The 22807-nt window shown below is 40.1% G+C and overlaps 1 protein-coding gene across 10 annotated transcripts in view; it reads right to left on the reverse strand.

Annotated features, from left to right (window-relative positions):
• The window catches only part of LOC143038666 (prominin-1-like), a 289849-nt gene that overhangs the window by 60411 nt on the left and 206631 nt on the right, over nucleotides 1–22807 (reverse strand). For 9 of the 10 annotated variants that reach the window (XM_076208179.1, XM_076208177.1, XM_076208187.1 and 6 more), the window contains 7 exons: nucleotides 21133–22233; nucleotides 19864–20161; nucleotides 18647–18767; nucleotides 15791–15857; nucleotides 12809–12973; nucleotides 12432–12553; nucleotides 7990–8016 (listed from right to left, as the gene is read on the reverse strand). In XM_076208179.1, the coding sequence (XP_076064294.1) occupies nucleotides 7990–8016; nucleotides 12432–12553; nucleotides 12809–12973; nucleotides 15791–15857; nucleotides 18647–18767; nucleotides 19864–20161; nucleotides 21133–21694 (1362 nt within the window). In that variant the 5' untranslated portion in view covers nucleotides 21695–22233. The remainder of the gene's footprint in view (nucleotides 1–7989; nucleotides 8017–12431; nucleotides 12554–12808; nucleotides 12974–15790; nucleotides 15858–18646; nucleotides 18768–19863; nucleotides 20162–21132; nucleotides 22234–22807) is intronic. The other variant, XM_076208182.1, reaches the window with a different exon arrangement.

Here is a 22807-nt window from a genome sequence, read left to right on the forward strand (position 1 = left end):
GAATCTCACCTTTTAATTTACACAGACAATTTTAATAAATTCTAAATTCAACCTACATACATCACTTTTTCAAGCTAATTGAAACCATTAACAGTGGCATTTCTATTATTTCTCACATAGCAGCCAAAGCCTTGTGATTAATGAAAAATGCCAAGTAATGCTACAGTAGGGGGTACAAATAAAAAGGCTATTGTTTTTGGCCATTATGGATCAGAAAGTCTGGAACGTAGAAGGAGAGGAGAGTGACAGATGCTGCACGGACAAGAGATGTGGGCTGTCCCCACAACACACAAGTTCCTAGCTAGTCAATGACTGGGTCAGGAATGCACATCATCATATGATGGTTCTCACAACTCATACCATTTACCAGAAATTCATACATCCACTTAACAAATACCTCACTCTTAGACCTAATGTTTAGTTTGTACAAGTATCACAATATGTTTACCTAGCTAACAATCTGTTTATAATTTTTCTACAGCAACACTTAAGGACTCCTTCCTATCCATGCTCTTAATCAGCAAGTTCATCCTCAGTTCCCCTCATCTTGAGGAAGAAGCATTGCCTACCCCACCCCCACCAAGCTGTGAAGTATTTACCAAATTGTGATATGCAAGAAAAGAGCTACACTCACAAGATCCTGCCTTTTTCCTACAACTACTACACCTGTTCTGAATTCCTAGAAATAAGAGTGTGAAGAAAATTGTCAATCAACCAGTCTCCAGCAAACCAAGAAGTGTAAGAAATAGATTGCAGCTTTGAGGGGAGACGGCAGCTAGACATCAACCCACAAGTTTGAACAGTACTCACTTTGCCAAAAGTTAATGCAAGGGTCAGAAATGAGGCTCACAGATTTGGCAGGATTTCCTCATATCCGACAATAAAGCATAATGTGATAGAGCAAATTTTATAAGAACTGATTTAACCTAACTTCAGTGGTCTCTGCAGGGTTCTTGCATAACTGATTGTGTGGGTATTTGTGCAAACAATGTTTTGTCAATTTGCCAAATGTAAATATAATGGTAGGAAATAGGAATGTGAAATACCTACTACTCCTTCACATGATAATTTCATTCAACTGTGCATGGTGTCCTGATGCCAAGTTGCAATGCAAATTAACGGGCCACAAAGCTGGTTGTCTTAACCTGGGAAGTGCTATGAACTCTCACAATTGTTTAGCAATGGAGGGTCCTAATCTTTCACGAACAACCCCCTTCCCCCAAAATTTCCAACAATTTAAAGTTTATACAATCTGCATTCCAATATCCTCTAATGTCACATGCTTTGACTGGCCACCAGGATGCCAAGTTTTGTCACGTTATTAATTTATCACATATAAGATAAGAGGGAGGAAAGGGTGGTGGATGGGAGTGAAATGGGTGGGAGCGGGCATAAGCCTTTTGACTTGGCTACCGCCCTTGTAAAGAGGAAATAGCCCTTGGTGTATATATATATGTATATGTATATATATATATATATATATATATATATATATATATATATACATATATATATATATATATATATATATATATATATATATATATATATATATATATCTATATATATATATATATATGTATATACATACATATATATACAGATAGGTCATATATGTATATACAATTTCTTTTTCACCAACTTCTCAAATATTTGCAGAATAACCTACAATTCTCCTCTATTTTAGTATACCTATATATCATGATGGAAATCTTGTATAGGTACCGACTACACAAGTTTTAGGCCATCAGTAATTCAAGGACTTTAGTAACAAAATGGGACCAATGTCAGGTACCTTCAAGGTGGTCTTTTCAAAATCCGTTAACCCGCTCACCTCTGTTTGGAGGTGCTTCTCTAAGGGGCTCAAACTTAGTCTCCAAACTGGGCCCAAGATATCTCTCTATGAACTTCAACTATATTTATTCCACTTTTTCACACATGGGAAGCTGACAACTGTTCTTCTCTTCCCATCACTTTCAGCTGGTGACACAGAAACCATCCCACACTGATACAACACAGACAACAGTCCGAAGTTTCTTCCCAGAGAGATCTGTGGGGAGTTCCATGGGCTATTGTCAGCTACTTGAGGAAACAACTGATTGAATAACAAACCTATGGACCTGTCATATCTTTTATCATTGGAGACTAACTTCCATGAATCTCACCTCTACCATTTCTGGCTCCATTTCTTCCTTTTTCCTTTTCATCCTGTAGTAGGGGACAAAAATACCACATCTTTGTCCCCTTGTATATTACAAATTCAGAATAATTGGTCAGAACATGAACAAATGACCCCTTATTTTTGTATATATTTTTCACAGTCAAAATAAAGAGCATACTTTGATTCAGCCATGTGCTTATAAAATGGAAGTAAAGCCTTGGCCACCCTCTTATAGGGGGGAAAGGACTTTTGGTATACATACATATATATATATATATATATACATACATACATATATATATATATATATATATATACATACATATATATATATATATATATATATATATATATATATAAAAGTGTCATCCTTGGGCATCATTTCTAGAAGTAGAAGTAGAGGAAGACATAGAATTAAAAGCATATTTAGTATTAGAAATATAAGAACGAGAATAAAAATAAGAATAAGCATAACAATAATAATGATAAAAAGAAGAGGTGGTGGTGGTGTCCTGCTGTATGCACTGTATTTGTATTTCACCAGTGACATCCAGTATTTCTATCCATGTGAGTAATATACCAAAGCTGGGGGGCCATAGAGGTGGTTGGGCATGGATTTAAGAGGGGAAGCAGAAAGGGGGTTGACAGTATAAGTGATCAGCACACTTTTTTTTTGAATGGCTAGACAGGGATCTTAGGGCCTGATCTGGAGTCTGTCAGCACATCCAGGACTCCACCTCCAGATGGAAGTAAGGGTGTTGAGGGGTTTTGAAGAGAGGCAGTTGGGAGACAATTCTCTTTCAAGTCCATCTTGAAGGACCACCACTTTCAGGTAGCTGCCACCGATTCTAGGTTTTTGTATATATGCAACATTACCCAACACTATCACAGCCCCACCTTCACTTCAAACCAGTCACTCTCTCCATTCCATACCCTCACACAAGATCTACTTCTAATAGAAATACTTCTTATTGACCTCAACAGACTTCCTCCTGTCCCATACATCCGCAACACATCCCACAACGCCTTTCACCAATGTTATATACCTTTTCAAAATAAAACCCCAAAAGATATAATTTTTCTTTGCCAAAAGCTTCTCACATATATCTTAGTACATAAAATTTATCTATGCACCCTCTTCCTTTCCTAAACCCACACTGTTCTTCACTAATTATTCTCTCCCTTCTCCTAATCTTCTCATTTAACACCTATGCCATACCAAGTACACTTAATAAAGATCCCTCTAAAACTACTACATTCATATTCTAAAGAAATATGAGAACAAATTTACAAAGATATAATAGTGCAAAAGCTAAATTTGTAGAGATAATACTCTGAAGAACTGGACAGGAGATTTTGCAATGAAAGAAACTAAGAAATTTGTAATCTTCCACAAAATTTATATCGCAGGAGTGGAAACATACATGGCACAATAGGTAGGTAGGTAGGTAGGTAGGGTGGGTGTGTATTTAGTTGTATTATACGGGAAGGGGAGCTATGTTCGTGGTGACCCGCCTTTGTATCTAGAAAGAGAAAGAGAGAGAGAGAAAGAGAGAAAGAAAGAGAGAGAGAGAGAGAGAGAGAGAGAGAGAGAGAGAGAGAGAGAGAGAGAGAGAGAGAGAGAGAGAGAGAGAGAGAGAGAGAGAGAGAGAGAGAGAGAGAGAGAGAGAGAGAGAGAGAGAGGAGAGAGAGAGAGAGAGAGGAGAGAGAGAGAGAGGAGAGAGAGAGAGAGGAGAGAGAGAGAGAGGAGAGAGAGAGAAAGGAGAGAGAGAGAGGAGAGAGAGAGAGGAGAGAGAGAGGAGAGAGAGACAGAGGAGAGAGACAGAGGAGAGAGACAGAGGAGAGAGGAGACAGAGGAGAGAGGAGACAGAGGAGAGAGGAGACAGAGGAGAGAGGAGACAGGAGAGAGAGAGGAGAGAGAGGAAACAGGAGAGAGAGGAGAGAGAGAGAGAAAGAGGAGAGAGATGAGATACAAGAGAGACAGAGAGAGATTAATTAGTGAAATGAAAAATGTTAATAAATCCATCCAGCAACAGCCACTACATTGGACAAAAAGTTGCTCAAAACATAAATAACGTATTGTTGTCTGGGTACAACTAAAGTGGGGCAGAGTATGTGTTCAGTGTCTTTTATGTGATGGTTGCACCTGTGGCAGTTTCAGTGTTTAGTCCTTTTCTATATTGTTTTGGTGCTGGACAATGACTTCAATATAGTCATGCAAGTGTGGTTCTTGCAACAGCAAAACATAAGGGAAGAAATATGTTGCTGTTTGATTACGACCAAGGTAGATCAATGCAGGATATGCTCAGCTTTTTCTGTGCAGTGATTGCATCTAGGGTAGTTTGTTTCTGTGGCCTGGCTTATTCTGTGTTGGTATTATTTTGATGCTGGATAGCCTGACTGCAGTTGTGCCAATGGTTCTTGCTTCTGACAAGGGATTTCTTTGAAGGGAATTGACACTTAGTCAAAAGTGACCCAAAACCAGCTAATATATACCCATAAAATGTACTTAAATCCTGAAATACCCCACAGTTTACAGCTAGGTTTTATTCAGCCTTCCAAAAATATGATCTTTTTTGCCTAACTGCCTTGGTTCATAAGATATTGACCAGTTTCATGATACCCACCACACTCCACAGAATCCACGATCTTGAAAAACCCTCTGTAAGGGGCACTGTCCTAGCCTTCCGATGGGAGGAGTTCGTGATGTTAAACCATATAAAATCAAATAATTAAAAATTATTAATTATAATCACATAAAATTTTAAGATTTATCTTAACCTAACCTAATCTAACAAATAGAAAACTTCATTATCATGAGCTTTGCAAGCAATACTGATGGAATATTATGAAAATGGCCATTATTTCACAAAAAATTATCAGATACATAGTACAGTCGTACCTCGGTACTCGACCGCCTCTATACTCGACCAAATCGGTGCTCGACCAAAAAATTCGAGTAGAAAATGCATCGGACCTCGAACAGATTTTCGGTACTCGACTAGCTCGAACAGCGGGTAAGCGTCAGTTCGACTCAGACCGCCAGCGGAGTAAGACGTACGCAGTTTGTTCGAGTATTTCTTCCCAGATTTAAACTTTTTCGTGTTGCTCTAGCCCTTAATAATGGGTCCAAAGAAAGACAGTGATAAGGGGAAAATTGGTTTCGGTGTTCGAACAAATCGGTGCTCGACCACCACCTCAGAACGGATTATGGTCGAGTACCGAGGTACGACTGTATCTGTTTTCACCATTAGAAAGAACAGGTCAATATACTAATCTATCAAGAGTTTCAGCAAGATATGACACCATTTAAGTGATGGATTTTGGTGGGTTTTCCTGAGCACAGTTTTGATTGGTTTCGATAAAATGCCAGATCGCTTTCTAGAGCTAATGTCTGGAGGGGTTTGAAGGATCATGTGATCTGAATGTGAACATGTTTTTATATGTATGCATTGCATAGTACAGATGTTAAGTTGCTTTAGATGTTTGAGTTATAAGCTGCTGGTGTATTTAGTAATGTAATGACATGGGTGGATAGGATTGCAGGCTCTTGCACAGAACTGTATACTTATCATTTTTGTGCTGTGTTCCAAGATGCATATTGGTTTGTGTGTGAAGATGTTCTTTTGGTGTGGTTTTGGTGCAACCTTTCAATATTCTTAATAGTTTGTTTTTTACAGTTTGTGGGGCAACTATGCTTTCCATATTGTTGGGAATCATGCATAAATGTAGACGTAGACTACTAACGGGAGGTACAGGAATGCCGATAACCCCATGATTTTCTGTGCTATCTTGTAGAATGACGAAATCTATGGTACCTTGTTTTGCTATTCCCTACTGTACTTTGTACACATTCGTTCTTTTAAATTTTAATTTGAAATCATGTACACTCTGAGCTCACACCATTCTTTGGTAAAACACTCAAACATGATACTCGGTATCCCGCACTTCCTTTCATTCTTTTTGCCTGTTTTCTTTTCAAGTTTACATGGCTTGACATTTACTTACTGGATGTATCCTTATCTAAAAACTTCTTTCCCTTGATGCAATTAGAGTGTAGTAATAACTACTCTATCCATTCTTTCCTTCAGTGTTCACCAAAATTTGCAACAATTCTTTACTCTAAAACTGCAGGGAGGGGTCTCCCCCATCAGGTCTTCAGTACAAATGCAAGGTTCCTTTCTGATTCCACATTTCAAATTCAAATATCCATGCTTTTACATGGAGCATAAAGGTTTCATATGCCCATACACATACTTGAGGTTGCTTGATACATATTTTAGCTTGCCAGCATACCTGGTATAATGGACTTGGAAGATACTTAGAAAATGGGCCAAAAAAGACCAAAGTTACTTCAATTCAATTCAATCCAAGAGCACTTTCAGGGCATTACAACATTAAATCAGTAACTCATAGACAAGTGCAATGGTGGAGCTTTCTTTTACATGCAACTTCAATGCTAGTACTTCACAATTTAGACAAATATTGTTGTCCTCAAGATCTGTAATATTGTAGATGGTTGCTCAAGGGACCATGATTTCCACCACTAGAGCCACACAAGCCTAACACATCCAGATCTCATAACTGCTTTCTGAATTCTATCACTATGAAAGACAAATTTGTCATGTCTTTTCTTGTCTCTTCCCTGTGGATACTATGGCATACTGAAGAATTGGCGAGAACAATTGTCTGCAGGTATATGTGAAAACAGCTTGTACTGGCTCACTTTGCACAAGTTCTCTTCTGTCTATTATTTCTGTGCTGGCCAAGAACACTTATTTGTTCATGATTACATCCTGATCTCTTTAATCACAACTTCTTTATCAATTCACCTTCAAAGTAGCTTTACTATCATCTTATTATGACTTTAGTCCATGTTTATCACACTCCACTTAGCTATGAGTAAACATCTATCACTTCTGATATGGGTCTTCCTGCTCAGCAGATTCACTGTTCTCCTTAATAATTCCACACATTCTGCAACCATATTCATATCTATTGATGACTGATTCAGTTTAATGTCGCACAATCCCCTATCACGACTCACCTAGGTTAAACTGTTTAAGCACCAAATAAGTATAGGTGGTATCTTCATTATCACTTCTTTTCATCCACAACATTTCCCGCTGGTCATCCTTATCTGCCATAATTTCAGAAATTCCTCTTATATTATAAATGAAAAAATAAATAAAACACACAAATAGAAAAATAATTATAACAATAAATAAAAATAAAAATCCCCATGTCATTTCCTACTTTCTCAAGTTTCCATATCAACTGGGGTATCTAAACATTGGTTTCTATGGTCCAATCATGAAGAGTCCACCATATATTTCTATCGTAAGTATCCCGATTTTCACAGGATGCAATTTTCTGATTTAAAGACCAATAATTGGTAAAATTCTGCTATACTTAAAAAAAAAAAAAAAGATGGCATCCATCTTAAACATAACTTTCTACTTCGTTACACTACTTTTGCAAGTCAAAATTTGGTAGAAAATTGAGTCGTACACAATAATTCAGTAAATGTTGATATACTCTCACCTTCCTTAAGAGCTATCTTATGATCTATTTTCTTTTACTGAAGAGATCGAAAAGAAGTTTTTCAACATGACCAACTTGAGACACAGTTGTTCTAGTTAAACTTTTTTTTTTCAAGTCAGCAACAGCCATTTGAAATTAGCTATATGAAACTGCCAATTACTTTCTATGAACAGATATATATTCATCAAAACTTGCAACTAAGAAAGCTGGCAAAAAGACATGCACTACACATACATTATTTTCATGCACATACGCTGTTAGGTCATATACATATAATTGGTTACCTGCGGCAAGACATCAGTCTCCAGGTACTGCCAGGGAAGAACCAACCAGAGAGTTAGCACCAAATGCAACAACAAACAGTAAGAACACATCTAGCAATGAAGAATGGACTTGTGCAATGAAAGTACATCCCATTGGACTCTGGGGCTCTCAACATATTTTATAATTGGGGTCCTCAAATCTTTGCAAACTTTACATACCTTCCTGTAATAAACTGTTTACACAGGCATATGAAAATATACATTAGCCTAATAGATATTTTTTCAGAGATATTTCAATGCCATCTTATAATTTAGAAATATTTTGAAATCAACTTAAATTGTACAAACCCCAAGATTCATAATATGCGACATCCATGGCAGCTAGTGCAAAGTCAGAAGGCCTTTCTATTTGGCACATGTAACTGAGTACACCAGACACCTTACACTGCACTGCTACTAGCCAACTACCTAGAGTATTACGCCATACATCTACATCGAACACTTCAAATCATACAATGATACTCTTCACCTATGCTCTGTCATGAACCCCAGTACCAAGAGACTTGAACAGTGTGGCAAGGATATATTAGTGGTATAACAAGGAACGGGAGGGATGGACATCCAGGTCCCTAAAGCCAAAGCTGAAATCTGTCTCTATAACCTACAACAATACAACAGAATGTTAGATTTCGTACATTCTTTTCTTTTTTACATTGATTAAATCCAACATCAACACAAACTGTTTGAATAAATGACAATTTATGCCTACAAAATATTAATATTTATACTAGTTGAAGAACAAAAATAACACACAGTCCACAAAGGGCTTTGGTCATTTAACCCTTACATGCATGCAACTGGTCTCTTGCAAGAGACCTGGGGCAATGGATTGACCGATTGATTAATACAATTACATTTCCTACATCTTTCACTCACCTACCTCTTGTCCTCTCCATACCCTACTCAACAGACATTCCACTTGCCTTATTGTCTTTAATTTTGTAAAATATTCATTGGAGGTGTTCAGGTCTTTCAACAATGTCCTATCTAGGCTTAATCCCTCCATACCACACTACAGTATTACAGTTTTATATTATTTTGTTTTTGGGGGAGGTACTGGCTATACCATTACATGCACTCAATACTTTAGGGATTTTGTGGAACCTCTACAAAGACCAGTCATGCAGCATTCTTTCATGTTTGGGGACAAATCTTCACTCATACTGGAATGCTGAGCCACATTTCAATTTTTATCACCCCCTCATTTCTATTGGACTTGTATCTCAAGTTTCACTATATGGAAAACCTGTGGCCCCACATTAATTGACACCAATTTCTAGACCCTTTCAAGGATCTTTCAACAATGCTACGAAGATGGAGTTATTAATTGGTTTTCCACCCTTCAAGGTCTAGCCTCTATAACCTGATTCAATGTGGATTGGTAATCATCACCTGAGTGCCAGTCAAGAGAAGCTGGCTACTCATGTACATGTGTTTTAAGTACTAGGCCCAGCAAGCTCTACATACATTTTATGTCTGATGTTAATTACCCACTTTCTGTTACAGTCAGATTAGTGGATTAACTTCAGGATTTGGTAAGAAGGTCTGAAGTCACCAACACTGAAATTGCCCTCAACATCTTCCATAATTCCCTTTGTTCCCATCTCATGAGATCTTGTCTTATTTCAGTCTTGTACTGGTCCAGGTTCCCAACAAATCTGACAGACCAACTTGTCTCTATACTTTCCAATGTCTCCTCAACCTTGGATGCTCTCCTATGTACTCTACAGTACTACTTTCATGTTTAAAATTATCCCAGTTATTCCGGGTCTTCAATTACAAAGTACTTCATATCAGTTGAAGACTGCTTCTACACACATCATCCCTAAGCTTCTCTACATGAAATCCTGGTGGATTACATTACTGGGGATCCTACTCTCTGTATCTTTCTCCAGCAAAGAGTCAAGGCATGTTCTGACTCTGCCATCCATTTTACAATGGGGAAAAGGATATTGGTATATACATAAACAAGGTATGTACACACAGTCTCCTTTTTGTCCATCTTACTGAATTCTTGCAGCCCTATGGTTGCTGGCTATTGCAATCAGTCTGCCCAAGAGATCTATTCAGACCATGCTACACAGGCACAGAGTTGTGTTGCAAACACAACTCTAAGATTCTCTTTACAAAGCCAAGTATTTACACATGCATTTCAACTTACAAAAGCCCACAATAAACTTCATGAATATTAATAGCACCATGTTAATATCTACTGAATAAACACCTAATATCTTTAAAACAAAGAAGTATTTCCACATGCACTCCTATGTAAACTGTAACTGTTATCAGTTCCTCCTTGTTAATTAGTAATATCTTCATCACAATTCTTACCCACACTTTATCTACATGTAATAAGTCACCTTTAGTTAAAATTTTATACACTATATAATGTATACTATATAGGTTTCTGATAATGAACACAAAGAGAAGACTGTGTGGAGGGTGACTATGTCCACGACACTGTACGGATCAGGGATAGAATCTATAAGAAGCATGAAGGATCTGAGATGAAGTGCTTAAGAAACAGTCAGGGTTGAGGATCAATGAGAAATGAGGGGAGGCAGAGAATGGGGGTGGAAAAAGAATACTGTGATGAGTACATGGAGAGGATTGATGAGACAGGAAGAAGTGAAGGAGAAGGGGGAGAGGGAGGAGGAGGAGGAGAAGGGGGGAGAGGGAGGAAAGGAGGAGGAGGAGGAGGAGGAGGAGGAGGAGGAGGAGGAGGAGGAGGAGGAGGAGGAGGAGGAGGAGGAGAAAAGGGAGGACGGGGAGAAAGATGAGGAGGTATGGGAGGAGGCAAAGGTGGATGAAGTAAAGTTGAGGAGTCCATGCAAGGAAGTGCGTAGTTGTGACCGAAACCATCACCTCTGCCCAAGGCACTTGCTTCTTGGAGCAGGTAACAGTCACTACTAGGAATTGGAGGGAAATGCAGGATTCAAACCCACAACTACGTGAATGCAAGACCAGCATGCTTACAATTATGGCACTAGTGTGAATGGAAGACTGAGAATGAGGTGGACTAAGCAAAAGAGGCACTGGGATCACAACGAATGGTGAGCAGGGAAGGGAGAGGGCAAGAGATAGGAGTGTGTGGAGAGCAGTTGTAAATAAAAGAGAAATTGATGCAGTCCAAAGTGGTTTCTACTTGTCTATTCTAAATTCTTGGGTGGATGAGGGAGGAGGGTGACCATGTAATGAAACAACTGGATGTAAACCAGCTTCAGCTGGTCCTACTGTGGAGGTGCTGTCTTGCTGCATTGTATTCATTCAGTGGGTAAGGGGACAAGGATGACCCTTCATCCATAAGGAACCAAGATAAAAAGACAAACGAGTTTTGAATGGGTGAAGGACAAGGATTAATTTGAATTGGCTACCTCACACTATAGGGGAAAGGGTCTTTTGGTTTACTAGTGTTGTCACGTTTCCTTCCCTTAATTTCATCTCCTGATTTGTAAAGTAGGCCATGCAATCAACACTGATTATGTGCCCAATTTGGTTTGTTCTTCACATTTCTAAGTAGATGGAAGCAACACATAAATGTCATCCTCTATTACTTTGTAGAAAAGACAACTTCTTTGACATTCTTACCATCAATCAATATTCTTGTTTCCTCATATTTTAGTAATGTTTCATAAATTCTAATCCCCTTTTAATTGGACAGAATATATATGTATCCATTGACATGACCCACCAAGTGCAAAGACATTGCAACACCTTAACTTCCAAATTCTATGATCTATGTGAATCAAAAGTCCGAGAGAAAAATATAAACAAAAAATTAATCAAGGTAAATTGTACAGCTAAGTCGAGTTGTGCCTTGTTTTGACCAAGTACTCTCTTTCCTCTCCCATGTTTTCCACTCGATACAAAAATTCAGTTATCTTTCATCTGTTGTTTTAATAAAATCCTTTTTACACTCATGAAGTCCCTATATCAACAACTAAACATTGCTCTTTTCATGTCGTTTTTATTCTTATCCACTCTCATGACCTGCACTTTCTCTAGCTACAGCAACATCAAGTTATTGTTAGCCACTGCTCATATTATTGCATCATCTAAGGGTTAAATCAACAAAGATCATTCAATCCTACACAAGAAATTTCAAATCCCAAATTCTTGTTGAAAACTAGCTCATTAAATTCATAATCTCAGAACATGAATTGGAAACCAAGACCCATCCAATGAGATTTTATTACAAAATTTCATTGTGCCAAACTAATTTTTTTACCCAATACATGACCAATTCTGATAACATTGTACAAAGTCTTGTAAATACCCCTCAAAGTTGTCATTTATGATAGCATGTCAGACATACAATAAGATTAGTATCTGTGTGACAAGCTGAATGATAGATTTAAGCTGAGACAGACTTCAACTTTTCGTTCCCATGAAGAAATTCTTACATCATAAAACTGAGTATTGATCTCCAGCTTGTCTCCATAGCGATCAATGAGGTCACGGCACTCTGGAAGGGACTCGCACGTTTTTCTTAAATCACTTATCTTCATGGCAACTTCATGCAGGCCTGTTAAAAAAAAAACAAGAAAAGAAAAGAGGAATAAAACAAAATAAACACTAATGTTTACCCAAACCATTTGCTGGGAACTATATGAGCCTAATGCAGAAAGAAGCTATAAGAGCAAAAAATTACATGCTTTGTTGTAAAATGTATATCCATAAGTTCAATTAATAAAAATGGTGTAAAGGAATATATTAGAAACTAAATTTGAGGGCTCCACAGCCAACTGCAAAGCCCTTCCAGACTATACAAGAAACACACCACTTTGCAAAGTGGAAGTCTGCTTCTGTAACTTCTCCGTTGTGTTACGGATAATACTCAGGTCCTTCTTGATATAAGTCAGACTTGTTGCTATAGCCGTTAGGTTTTCTATGGCGATGGCTTTGGAGACCCGTGCCAACTCACTCTTCACTAGTTCTCCACTACCTATAAATGTAAGCAAAAGAGATATAATTGTATGCATTATATTTAAAAAGAAATTCAAAGATGTGAGAAAAATCAAGTTCAAAATTAAACAAACTGGCAAACGAGTGGAAAAAAAGTAGGTAGAGAAAAAAAAAATAATAATAATAATAATAGTTTGTACCAAAGGTTACCTCCCTAACATAGGGAAAGAAGCCCCCTCTGTGTGTCTGTCTGTCTGTCTCTGTGTGTTTGTTTGTGTCTAGATTACCAAAGATCTGTTCCTCTTGAAGTGGGGTGCCATGTCCATTTCTCATCAACTCACAACCACTCTCCACTTGTTATCCAAACTCTCCCTTTCACAACCCCTCTCCACTCGTCTCTACCTTCTCCCTTTCCTGGTTTACTGACATTCCCATTGCACTCAATACTTCTTTCATCCATCTGCCAACCTCATTCTCGATCTTCCCTTGAAGTTTACTTCATCCACCTCTGCCGTCCACATTCATTTTGCAAGTCTTTTTTTCACTCTATCTTTCCATATGCCCAAATTTTTCCAGTAGTCTTTGATCTATCCTACCTGCCAGCTCATACTCTCTGCCTCACCTTTTCATTTCACTTTCTCTCTCTACATAGCCATCTATACCAATGGCCCTATCCCTTTTATTTAGGGGGATGGCCAAGCTGAAGCACACACCCACTTATATATAAACAACATGGATCAAGGAATTGAATGTTATATAAACTTCTTTGCAAATGATGTGAAACTATTGAAGAGAGTGAGTAACGAAGAAGATTGCAAATCTTTCCAGGAAGACCTGGACAAAGTCTGGAATTGGTGTAAAAAAAATGAAGTGAATTTCAACATGAAAAAATGTAGTATGATGGAGAGTGGTAAAAGTTGGAAAAAGTAAAAATAGAATATCTGGTCAATACAAAATTGGAACAAAGGATGTTACAAAAGTAAACTCAGAAAGAGACCTAGGAGTAATTATTTCAAATGACATAACACCAGACAAACATGTAAACAAAATAGTTGGAGAAACCTACAAATTAATAAGATCAATGAAAGTGGCCTTTGACTACATGGACGAGGAATTGGTAAAGAGAATACTAGTTACATGGATAAGACCAAAATTGGAGTATGCAGCATCACTATGGTCACCTAGTACAATGAAAAACAAAGAAACTAGAAAGAATTCAAAGAGCATTAACAAAGATGACACCAACACTTAGCAAGTTGACATATGAACAAAAATTGGACAAACTAAACTTGTTTCCTCTGGAGCAAAGAAGAGAAAGAGGCAATTTGATAACCATCTATAGAATTATGAAAGGGATGGAAATCCTTGATAGGACACAAGAAGAAACTTAAGGACAGTTACAGAGGAGATCTGAAAATGAACAGCTTTCCACACAGAGTGATACATGGAATAAATTGAAAGAGAAAACAGTGAGTGCTAAAACTATACATGACTAAGAAAGAATTGGATGCGGAGAGATGCAACTGTGGGTCTCTATGAGCATAGCTCTTCTCCCGCAAAATACAACTAGGTAAATACATATACCAAAGGCTTTTTCTCTCTTACATGGGAGGTAGCCAAAGGACAAAGGCATAGAAACCACTCCCACCCATTCCATCCCTTGCATAATCCACTCCCCTCTACCCTCTTCCCTCCCTCGTATCTTGGCTCCTCCTGGATGACGGGTCATCCCTGCATCTTCTCACTGCCCTGGGTCAGAAACAATGCTGCAAGACAGCACATCCACAGCAAGGCCACTTCATTAAATTGGTGGCCCCTCCCCTCCATCCCCTCATGCAGAAAAGGAGAAGACAGGAAGAAATCCCTTCGGGCTGCATCAAATTATTTCTCACTCACACTCCCCCACCCACCCCACCTCATGCATCACAGCATCATTCATATACAACCATTCTCCATTCACCTGTTGTCTGTCCTCTCCCATCCTTCCTCAACAGACATACCCCTCTTTCCCAAAGCCCCTTTTACCCCATCCATCCATCCCACTTAATACGTATAAAAAATATTTAATGCATCTCCCATCTCAGCATTCCACAGATGAAGGCTCATCCCTGTCCTATGGCCAAAATGCCTCAAATTTCAATGGATGGAACCCTGCAGACCAACAACGGATAGGAACAGTCCTCAGACCCTCCATGATCTCTCTCTAGAAAGAAATATTGGACCACTGTTTGTATTGTATTGGTGTGGGGCAGTTTCTATGTCACCACCTCCATATCAAAATGTGGCGGAGACACAGTTGAAGGTGATAGATGAGCCTGGTTCAGGAACAGTATTTTTTGTGCTAAAATCAGCATATAAAGTCATGATGAGTGTGTTGCTGCTGGTTTGTTAAAAGAAAAGGGATAAAAAGAGAAAAAAATATTAATAGAAGGATAAATGAATAAAACATAAAAAATAAAATAAAACACATATATCTCTATGATTGGTACACATTCAATGTTTCCTGTGTTTACCGGTATTAGATGGTAAGTATTATTCCACCTGAAGAAACTATTACTAACAAAGAAGTCAACTCCAATTTTTTGCCTAAAAATTTGGCCTTCACATTTCAAATGATACAAGAGTACACAGGATAATTCCTGAAACTATTCACTCCTTTCATTTTCTATTTTTCATAAGAGTTTCACTTTGGCATGCAGAAACTTTGGTTACTAGTACCTATTTCCCAAATATGCCAGATACTGGAAAGTATAATATAGCTTTTACAATAATAATAAAATCATAAACATTGTAAGCTCATAACCTAATCATGTCACATATATTTTGCTAAACAAGATGAACTGAAAATATAACTTACTATCCAATTTTGTAAACAGGACACGTTGTAGTTCCTTGTAATTCTTGACAAGGAGATTCCGCACCTCCTACATTGGAAAAGAAAAGGTATCAGATCAATTTCATGAAGCATTCATGCAGTATTCACAAATAAAATCAAGTAACATGTGATTGCGGTCAGGTTGATGACCCTTTACACTTAAAAGGTTTGCTGTGGTTAAAGACACTAGCATGTACATACATTCCAGAGGCTTCTTCCCCTTTATAAAGGGGGTGGCCAAGTTAAAGCCTACAACCACCTTACACCCATCCAAAATCCATTTGAGCACTTCATGGATGAAAGGTCATCTGTTCCCTGCCACACTGCTTAGGTCAAAGGCAATACAGCGAGACAGCACTTCAAAGGTAGGGCCTCTACAGCTGGTTTTCCCCCCATAAAATAAAGCAGTGCAAGTGAATCAGCTTGGCTGTTGGGCCCTCCTGTAGAAACAGTCTTGCTACATTGTCTTCGATTTGAGCAGCAGTGTGATGGAGGACATAGATGACACTTCATCCATGAGATACCAAGCTAGGAGGGGCAACAAATGGGTTTTGGAGAGGTATGGGATGTGTGTAAGGCGAGTGTATACTTGGACACTCCATTTATGATGGATTACAGAAATGGGCTACTGTGCATGTTCTTTTTTATGACTCTTTTCAATCAAGTCAAACCTCCCATTATAGAGTCATCAAGCTGACTACATTTTTTCTTCTTTTTCTTTTCCCAACAAGTTTTTTCAGACTGATTTAAGTCCCTCTTCAAAATCATCCAGAACTTCACTGCCGTCCACAAACAATAACTGGTTCAATGCCATGACCTCCATTCTCGCCAACTCCAAACTTCTAACTAGCTCTCTTTTGCTCACCTCCCTTATCATGCACTGAACAATCATGACAACAAAACAACCTTGACGCAGCCCCACATTACCCTCACATTAAAATCTTTATGAATTGCTTCAACATGCTTCCATTATTCCCTATATTTGTTAACACTCCACAAGCCCAATATTACTGCCTGAGGTCTTGAAAGCCCTATAAAATTCCTTACCTCTTCCTAAATACACCCTTGTAATGGGATGTTCAAGACAAAGCACACATCCCCATCACACTCATCCCTCTCCCATTCATCACCCCTCACATCTTGGCACTTCATGAATGAAGGATCAGTTTTGCATGTTCAATCCAGATCTGCCTCCCACACTTTTTTGCTAGTCCTTCCTTTTTCATTCCTTCCATATCCCCAACCCACCACAAGCATTTCTTATCTACCCTATCCACTAACACTCTACTCCAGAGCTCTACCCTGCCCTGCCTCCACGTTTCCCACGTTATCCACTCTTGTAACACATACCATATTCTTCAAACCCTTCATCTCAAAAACATCTTTTCTAATGGAGTATAATTGATTTATAACATGTTTTAGGAAACAAGTCCAACCTTGCAGTTGTGTTGCCTCCTCTTACTCTTGCCATATCTTTGACCCACTGGGTCAAAATGTTATTCATTACATTAAACACAGTATTGATCAAGAATCATCACTTTCACATACTTCCTACTACTCCAAAACTAGTTCAACCAATTACATAGTTAAATTCATGCACACACACACACATATGAACAAAGACTGGCCAAATTGGAATTGCCAACCCTGGAACAAAGAAGAGAACAAGGGAACCTACTAACCATCTACAGAATTATGAAAGGAAAGGAATGCCTTGACAGAGAGGACTTGTTAAAGTGGGACAGAGGAAAAACAAGAGGACATGCAATGAAACTTAAAAAGGATAACTACAGAAGAGACCTGAAAAAGAACAGCTTCCCAAACAGTGATAGATATATGGAACAAATTGGATGAAGAAATAGTGTGTGCAAACACAATACAAGAATTTAAGAACAAACTTGATCTTGTGAGATACAAAAACGGGTCACCACGAGCATAACTCCCCTTCCCATATAATACAACTAGGTAAATACACACACGAGCATAGCTCTTCTCCCGCAAAATACAACTAGGTAAATACGCACACACACACAATGTCACATATTAAGATCAATGAAAGTGCCCTTCAATTACATGGATGAAGAAATGGTAAAGAAAATAGTGGTTGCACTAATAAGACCTAAACTAGAATATGCTGCAACACTAGGGGCACCTAGCGCGCACGCACACACACACACACAAAAAATCACACACACACACAAGAAAATTAGAAAGAATTTCAAAGAGCAGTGACAAAAATGGCACCTACACTATCAATTTTGACATACGAACAAAGACTGGAGAAATTACATCTATCAACACTGCAACAAAGAGGAGAAAGAGGTGATTTGTTGACCATTTACAGAATTATGAAAGGGATGGAAATTCTTGATAGAGTTGACTTATTAAAATGGGACAGAAGAGAAACAAGAGGACACGAATAGATGCTAAAGAAGGACAGTTACAGAAGAGATTTGAAAAAGAATAGCTTCCCACATAGAGTGATTGATGTCTGGAACAAATTAAATGGAGAAACAGTGAGTGCCAAAAATATACAAGATTTTAAGAATAAACTGGATGCGGAGAGATACAAAAACGGGTCACTACGAGCATAGCTCTCGTCCCGTAAAATACAACTAGGTAAATATACATTCTTTCCTTCCAATTGTAGAATGTGTTCTCTACATTCTGGTGGCATCAGTGGGATACATCACTATGAATCTACATCCTACATTCTGGTGGCCATCGGTGGAACTACGAATCTACAACCTACATTCTGGTGAGCAGCAATGGATTACATCACTACGAATCTACATCCTGCACAATCTAAGAAAAATTTGGGTTAGTTTTGACACTTACATTGTTGGTGTTGTTGAGATAAAGACGAGTATCGTGGACGGAGGTATGGAGTTGTGAGGGCAAGGACTGCACACCTTCCTCCACTCGTGCATTTGTTACAAATGCACATACGAGACCCAACCTGTTGGTATAATTTTTGGCATGAACAATTTTTATGTAATAAATTCTAAGTGGATGTGTTGCTTTGAATTATCCACACCCTTACATAGGAAAAAAAAATTCCATAATAATAATAATACATATAAATCTATATTTCTATCTACATACTAAGGGCTCCCTTATAATATAAGTGAGGCAGTCTACCCATATTTCTCCCACCAATCACTTATTTCTTTCCCTCTATTCTTAGCTCTTCATGGATGAAGACCCATCACTGTATCCTGCCAACTGCCCATATCAGAAGCAACGCAGCCAGACACAGCACATCCACAGCAGGTAGGGGGCCAGGGATGACCCTTCATCCACAAGAAGCTGACATAAAAGGAAAAAGAAATGAATGCTGAATGGATGAAGAGTGGATGCATGCTTTGGCTGACTGCCTCCCTAATAAGGTACTATCTTAAGTTTCCTTTACCAAATGTAAAAGTAAGGTTTAAGTTCTGTGCTCAACACCTTAATTATTACATTTAAATTATGTACATGAAAGGGGCAGGAGATAGAGGAAAATGGAACAGAAAAGGGACAGGAGGTCAAAGGGGAACAGATGGGAGGAGATGGAGAACAGGATGGAAGGTGAGGGGGGGGGCAGAAGTTGGAGGGGGGAAAGGGTCAAGAGAAAATAGAATAAAATGGATGGAAGGAGAAGGGTTGGTGGTGGGGATGGGGGAATTTGGATGGGTTGGGAGGTTGAAGGGATGGGATGAGAGGGGGAAAAGGGCACGGAGATGAAGAGGAAGGGATGCAGGTGAAGAGGATGTGGGTGGAAGTAGAGGAAGTGGGTGTCGGTAGAAAGGAAGCTGGGGAGGAAGTCAGGGAGGTGGAGAGAGAGTGAAGGAGGTGGATAGTAGGACGGTGATGAAAGGGAAACTAGGTAAACTGTTGAAGGGAAATGGGAGATGTGAAGGGCAAGGATATAACAAGAGAGCCTAATACACCTAATTCGAGATGGCGGGACAACAATGGAGAATGGTATGGAAAAAAAAAGTTCTCCATTCCCTACAATTAAAATTATTCCTCTCTTTAGCTAAAAAGTGAAATTGAATGAATATAATACTTACAAAATGATGACAACGAAAGCAGCAAGAAGTGTACCCAGAGCAACCCTCTTGCAAGGATCCCTCTTCTTGTCATAGTGAAGATGATCTGCCCCACAGTGCCCTGCACACCTGCAGCAGGCCACGACGAGCCCGATCACAGGCATAGTGACCGCCATGAGGAGCCCCAGGACGACAAGGGCCATCATTCCCACGTAGTGCTTGACAAGAACGTCCCAGTTCGCCTCCAGCTCGGACACGAGTCGCATGGCCCGCTGTTGATCGAACTTCCCTCCCTCGAGCTCCTGAGCAACGAGCGCACCTGCAAGACAAGTCGATGGGTTGCTGAGGTTCTTCCAGTGTTCATGCAAATTAAAAAAAACAATGAATTAATAAATAAACGTGAGCGCACAAATACACAAATGACACGACGACTAAGAAGACATGTCTCTATCTGTATTAGAATCTGGAACATTCGATATTCAAAATCAAAGTCCAAAAATTTTGAAAATTCCTGATACAGTACTTTCTAAAATGGTGGTACAGTGAGTCCTCCTTATACGGTAATTTAATTCTTTATCCGGTAAATTTACTGTTACGGTATTTGGTAATTACTACCCTCGATTCTATTTACGGTAAGAAAAATTCAGAGATACGGTATCCGCTCATGTTTTGAAGAGAAAAGAACAGGGAGAAGGTACGTCTGCCATATCCTATTATTACATGTTATAATGGGTTCGGTATACGGTAATTTCAATTTATGGTAAGGTTTTCAGGAACACGTGTACCGTATAACGAGGATTTACTGTATATATTTTCGAAGGGAGCTTCAGTTCCCAATTCTAGGCGTGCGCGCACATATAAACGCACACTGGTTCGGGGGAATACATATACATTAGATGTTCTGGGTCTTGTGGTACAATCACCCAAAGACAAGAAACAAAGTTGTATCATGTACATTCGGTTTCTGGTGTAGCTGACTGACATGCAGCCACTTAGAGGGCGACTTATGTATATACGGTTTTCAAGTTTGTTTTGAAGTGAAATAAATTTGTTTTGAACCGAAAAAAAATAGAATTATCAAGTGCTTTAAACCCGTACAACACTGAGTTGATGAACACATGCAAACACACAAATCTGGGGAGAGAGAGAGAGAGAGAGAGAGAGAGAGAGAGAGAGAGAGAGAGAGAGAGAGAGAGAGAGAGAGAGAGAGAGAGAGAGAGAGAGAGAGAGAGAGAGAGAGAGAGAGAGTACTACTACAAACAACTCCCTGAAAAAATGTTGCATACTTACTAATCCTCTCTGGCATTTCTTGGTGCCTATAGATAAGGTCGAGGAACATGTTTGTGATGAAATAGAGGTGTTCCATTCCTCTCGGGTTGAAGTCGTCCTTGGCCGAGTAGGAGGTGTTGACCCAAGCCTCGCTGAAGACCACACTCGGCTTCTCCTCCTCGACAACCACTTCCTCAAGGACCTCCTCCTCCTGCGCTATCGTCGTCTGCTCGACCACCTCCTCATCCGTGCCCTCGACGAGCGGTTCGGCAGCGGTGCTCAGGGCGGGGGCGATGGCGTTGTCGAGCACCTCCACCTTCTCTTTGGTGGGTCTGGGCTTGTCCGTCGACAACGGGGCGTTGGTCGGGGTCCCCGCCCCCGCCGCCGCCGCCGCCTCGGTGGGCCTCTCGTCTTCCTCCACACCCAGCACGACGTCTAGGTCATCCTCCTCGATGTCCTGGTCCACCTCGGCGTCATCCCGAACTAGTTTCTTGGCCTGCGCGCCGCTCAGCACCAGCAGCGTCAGGAGCGCGACGCCCACCACGCGGCCCCAACACGCCCGCCGTCTGCTTGACACCCGCATCGTGAGGTCCTAAGCTCACGGCGCCCACCGGGAGTACAACAGCAGTGTCACCCCTAGGTCGTTGGATGGCTGGCTGCTGCGCCTTTGCAAGCTGTTCCAAGCACGACGAGCCCACGAAGGGGGGTGGGGGGGGAGCGGGAGGGAGACTGGAGGGCAAGACTACGAGTAAACGACACAAGGGATTTTGGAGTGAGAGCCGCGGCAAAACTGCCGACGGCGTTCAGGCATGGCGGGCCGAGCAGCTCCACCAGCAAGAGCCGTGGGTACTACGAGTCACCACTTATGTCCCAAGGCGTCCCAAAGTAGCAGGTGATGACGCGAGTACCCGCACAGGCAAGGGAGTGGGTCAGGGAAGGGAAGGTAGGAGGATAGGGAGGGAGGGTGGGTGGGGATCAACGTTGTGCGGGTGAAGGTCGCAGCTTGGCGGGTTGGGCGAGTGGGTGGCTGGCTGGGTGGCTGGGGGCGGACTTGCGAGGTGGGCTTTGGAAGCCCGCCACTCTCCTGCTGGTGAGGCGTTCTCAGCTATGACCGTCTGTAACCTGGAAATGAAAGAGTCGCGGTTAGGTGAAGCCCAAGTTTTATAATGCGTTCTTTTTATAGAATTTAAAAAATAAAAGTAAAAAATAATAAATACATACATACATATACCACAGGCTTTTTCCCCCTACATGGGGGGTAGCCAAAAAGAAAAAGGCATAGAAAACACTTCCACCCATTCCATTTCCTACTTTATATATTCCACTCCCCTCCATCCTCCTCCCTCCCTCTTATCTTGGCACTTCCTGGATGATGGGTCATCCCTGCACCTTGTCCACTGCCCTGGGTCAGAAGCAGTGTCGCAAGACACAGCACATCCACAGCAAGGCCGCTTCATAAATTCGGCGACCCCCCTTTCCGTCCCCCCATGCAGAAAAGGAGAAGACGGGGAGAAATCCCTTCGGGCTGCGTCAATTTTTTTTTCTCATACATACTTCCTCAAAACCGGCGATACCCACCCTCCAAAACTTTAATTAATGATACTATATCTTGCTGAAACTTCTTGTGTCCATTTATTTTTTAATGTTCTTTCTAATGGTTAAGTTAGGTTATGTTCAGGTTAGGATTTTTTCAAGA

Source organism: Oratosquilla oratoria, chromosome 24 (assembly GCF_046742065.1).
Source record: "Oratosquilla oratoria isolate Oo_2021 chromosome 24, ASM4674206v1, whole genome shotgun sequence".
Taxonomy (NCBI): Eukaryota; Metazoa; Arthropoda; class Malacostraca; order Stomatopoda; family Squillidae; genus Oratosquilla; species Oratosquilla oratoria.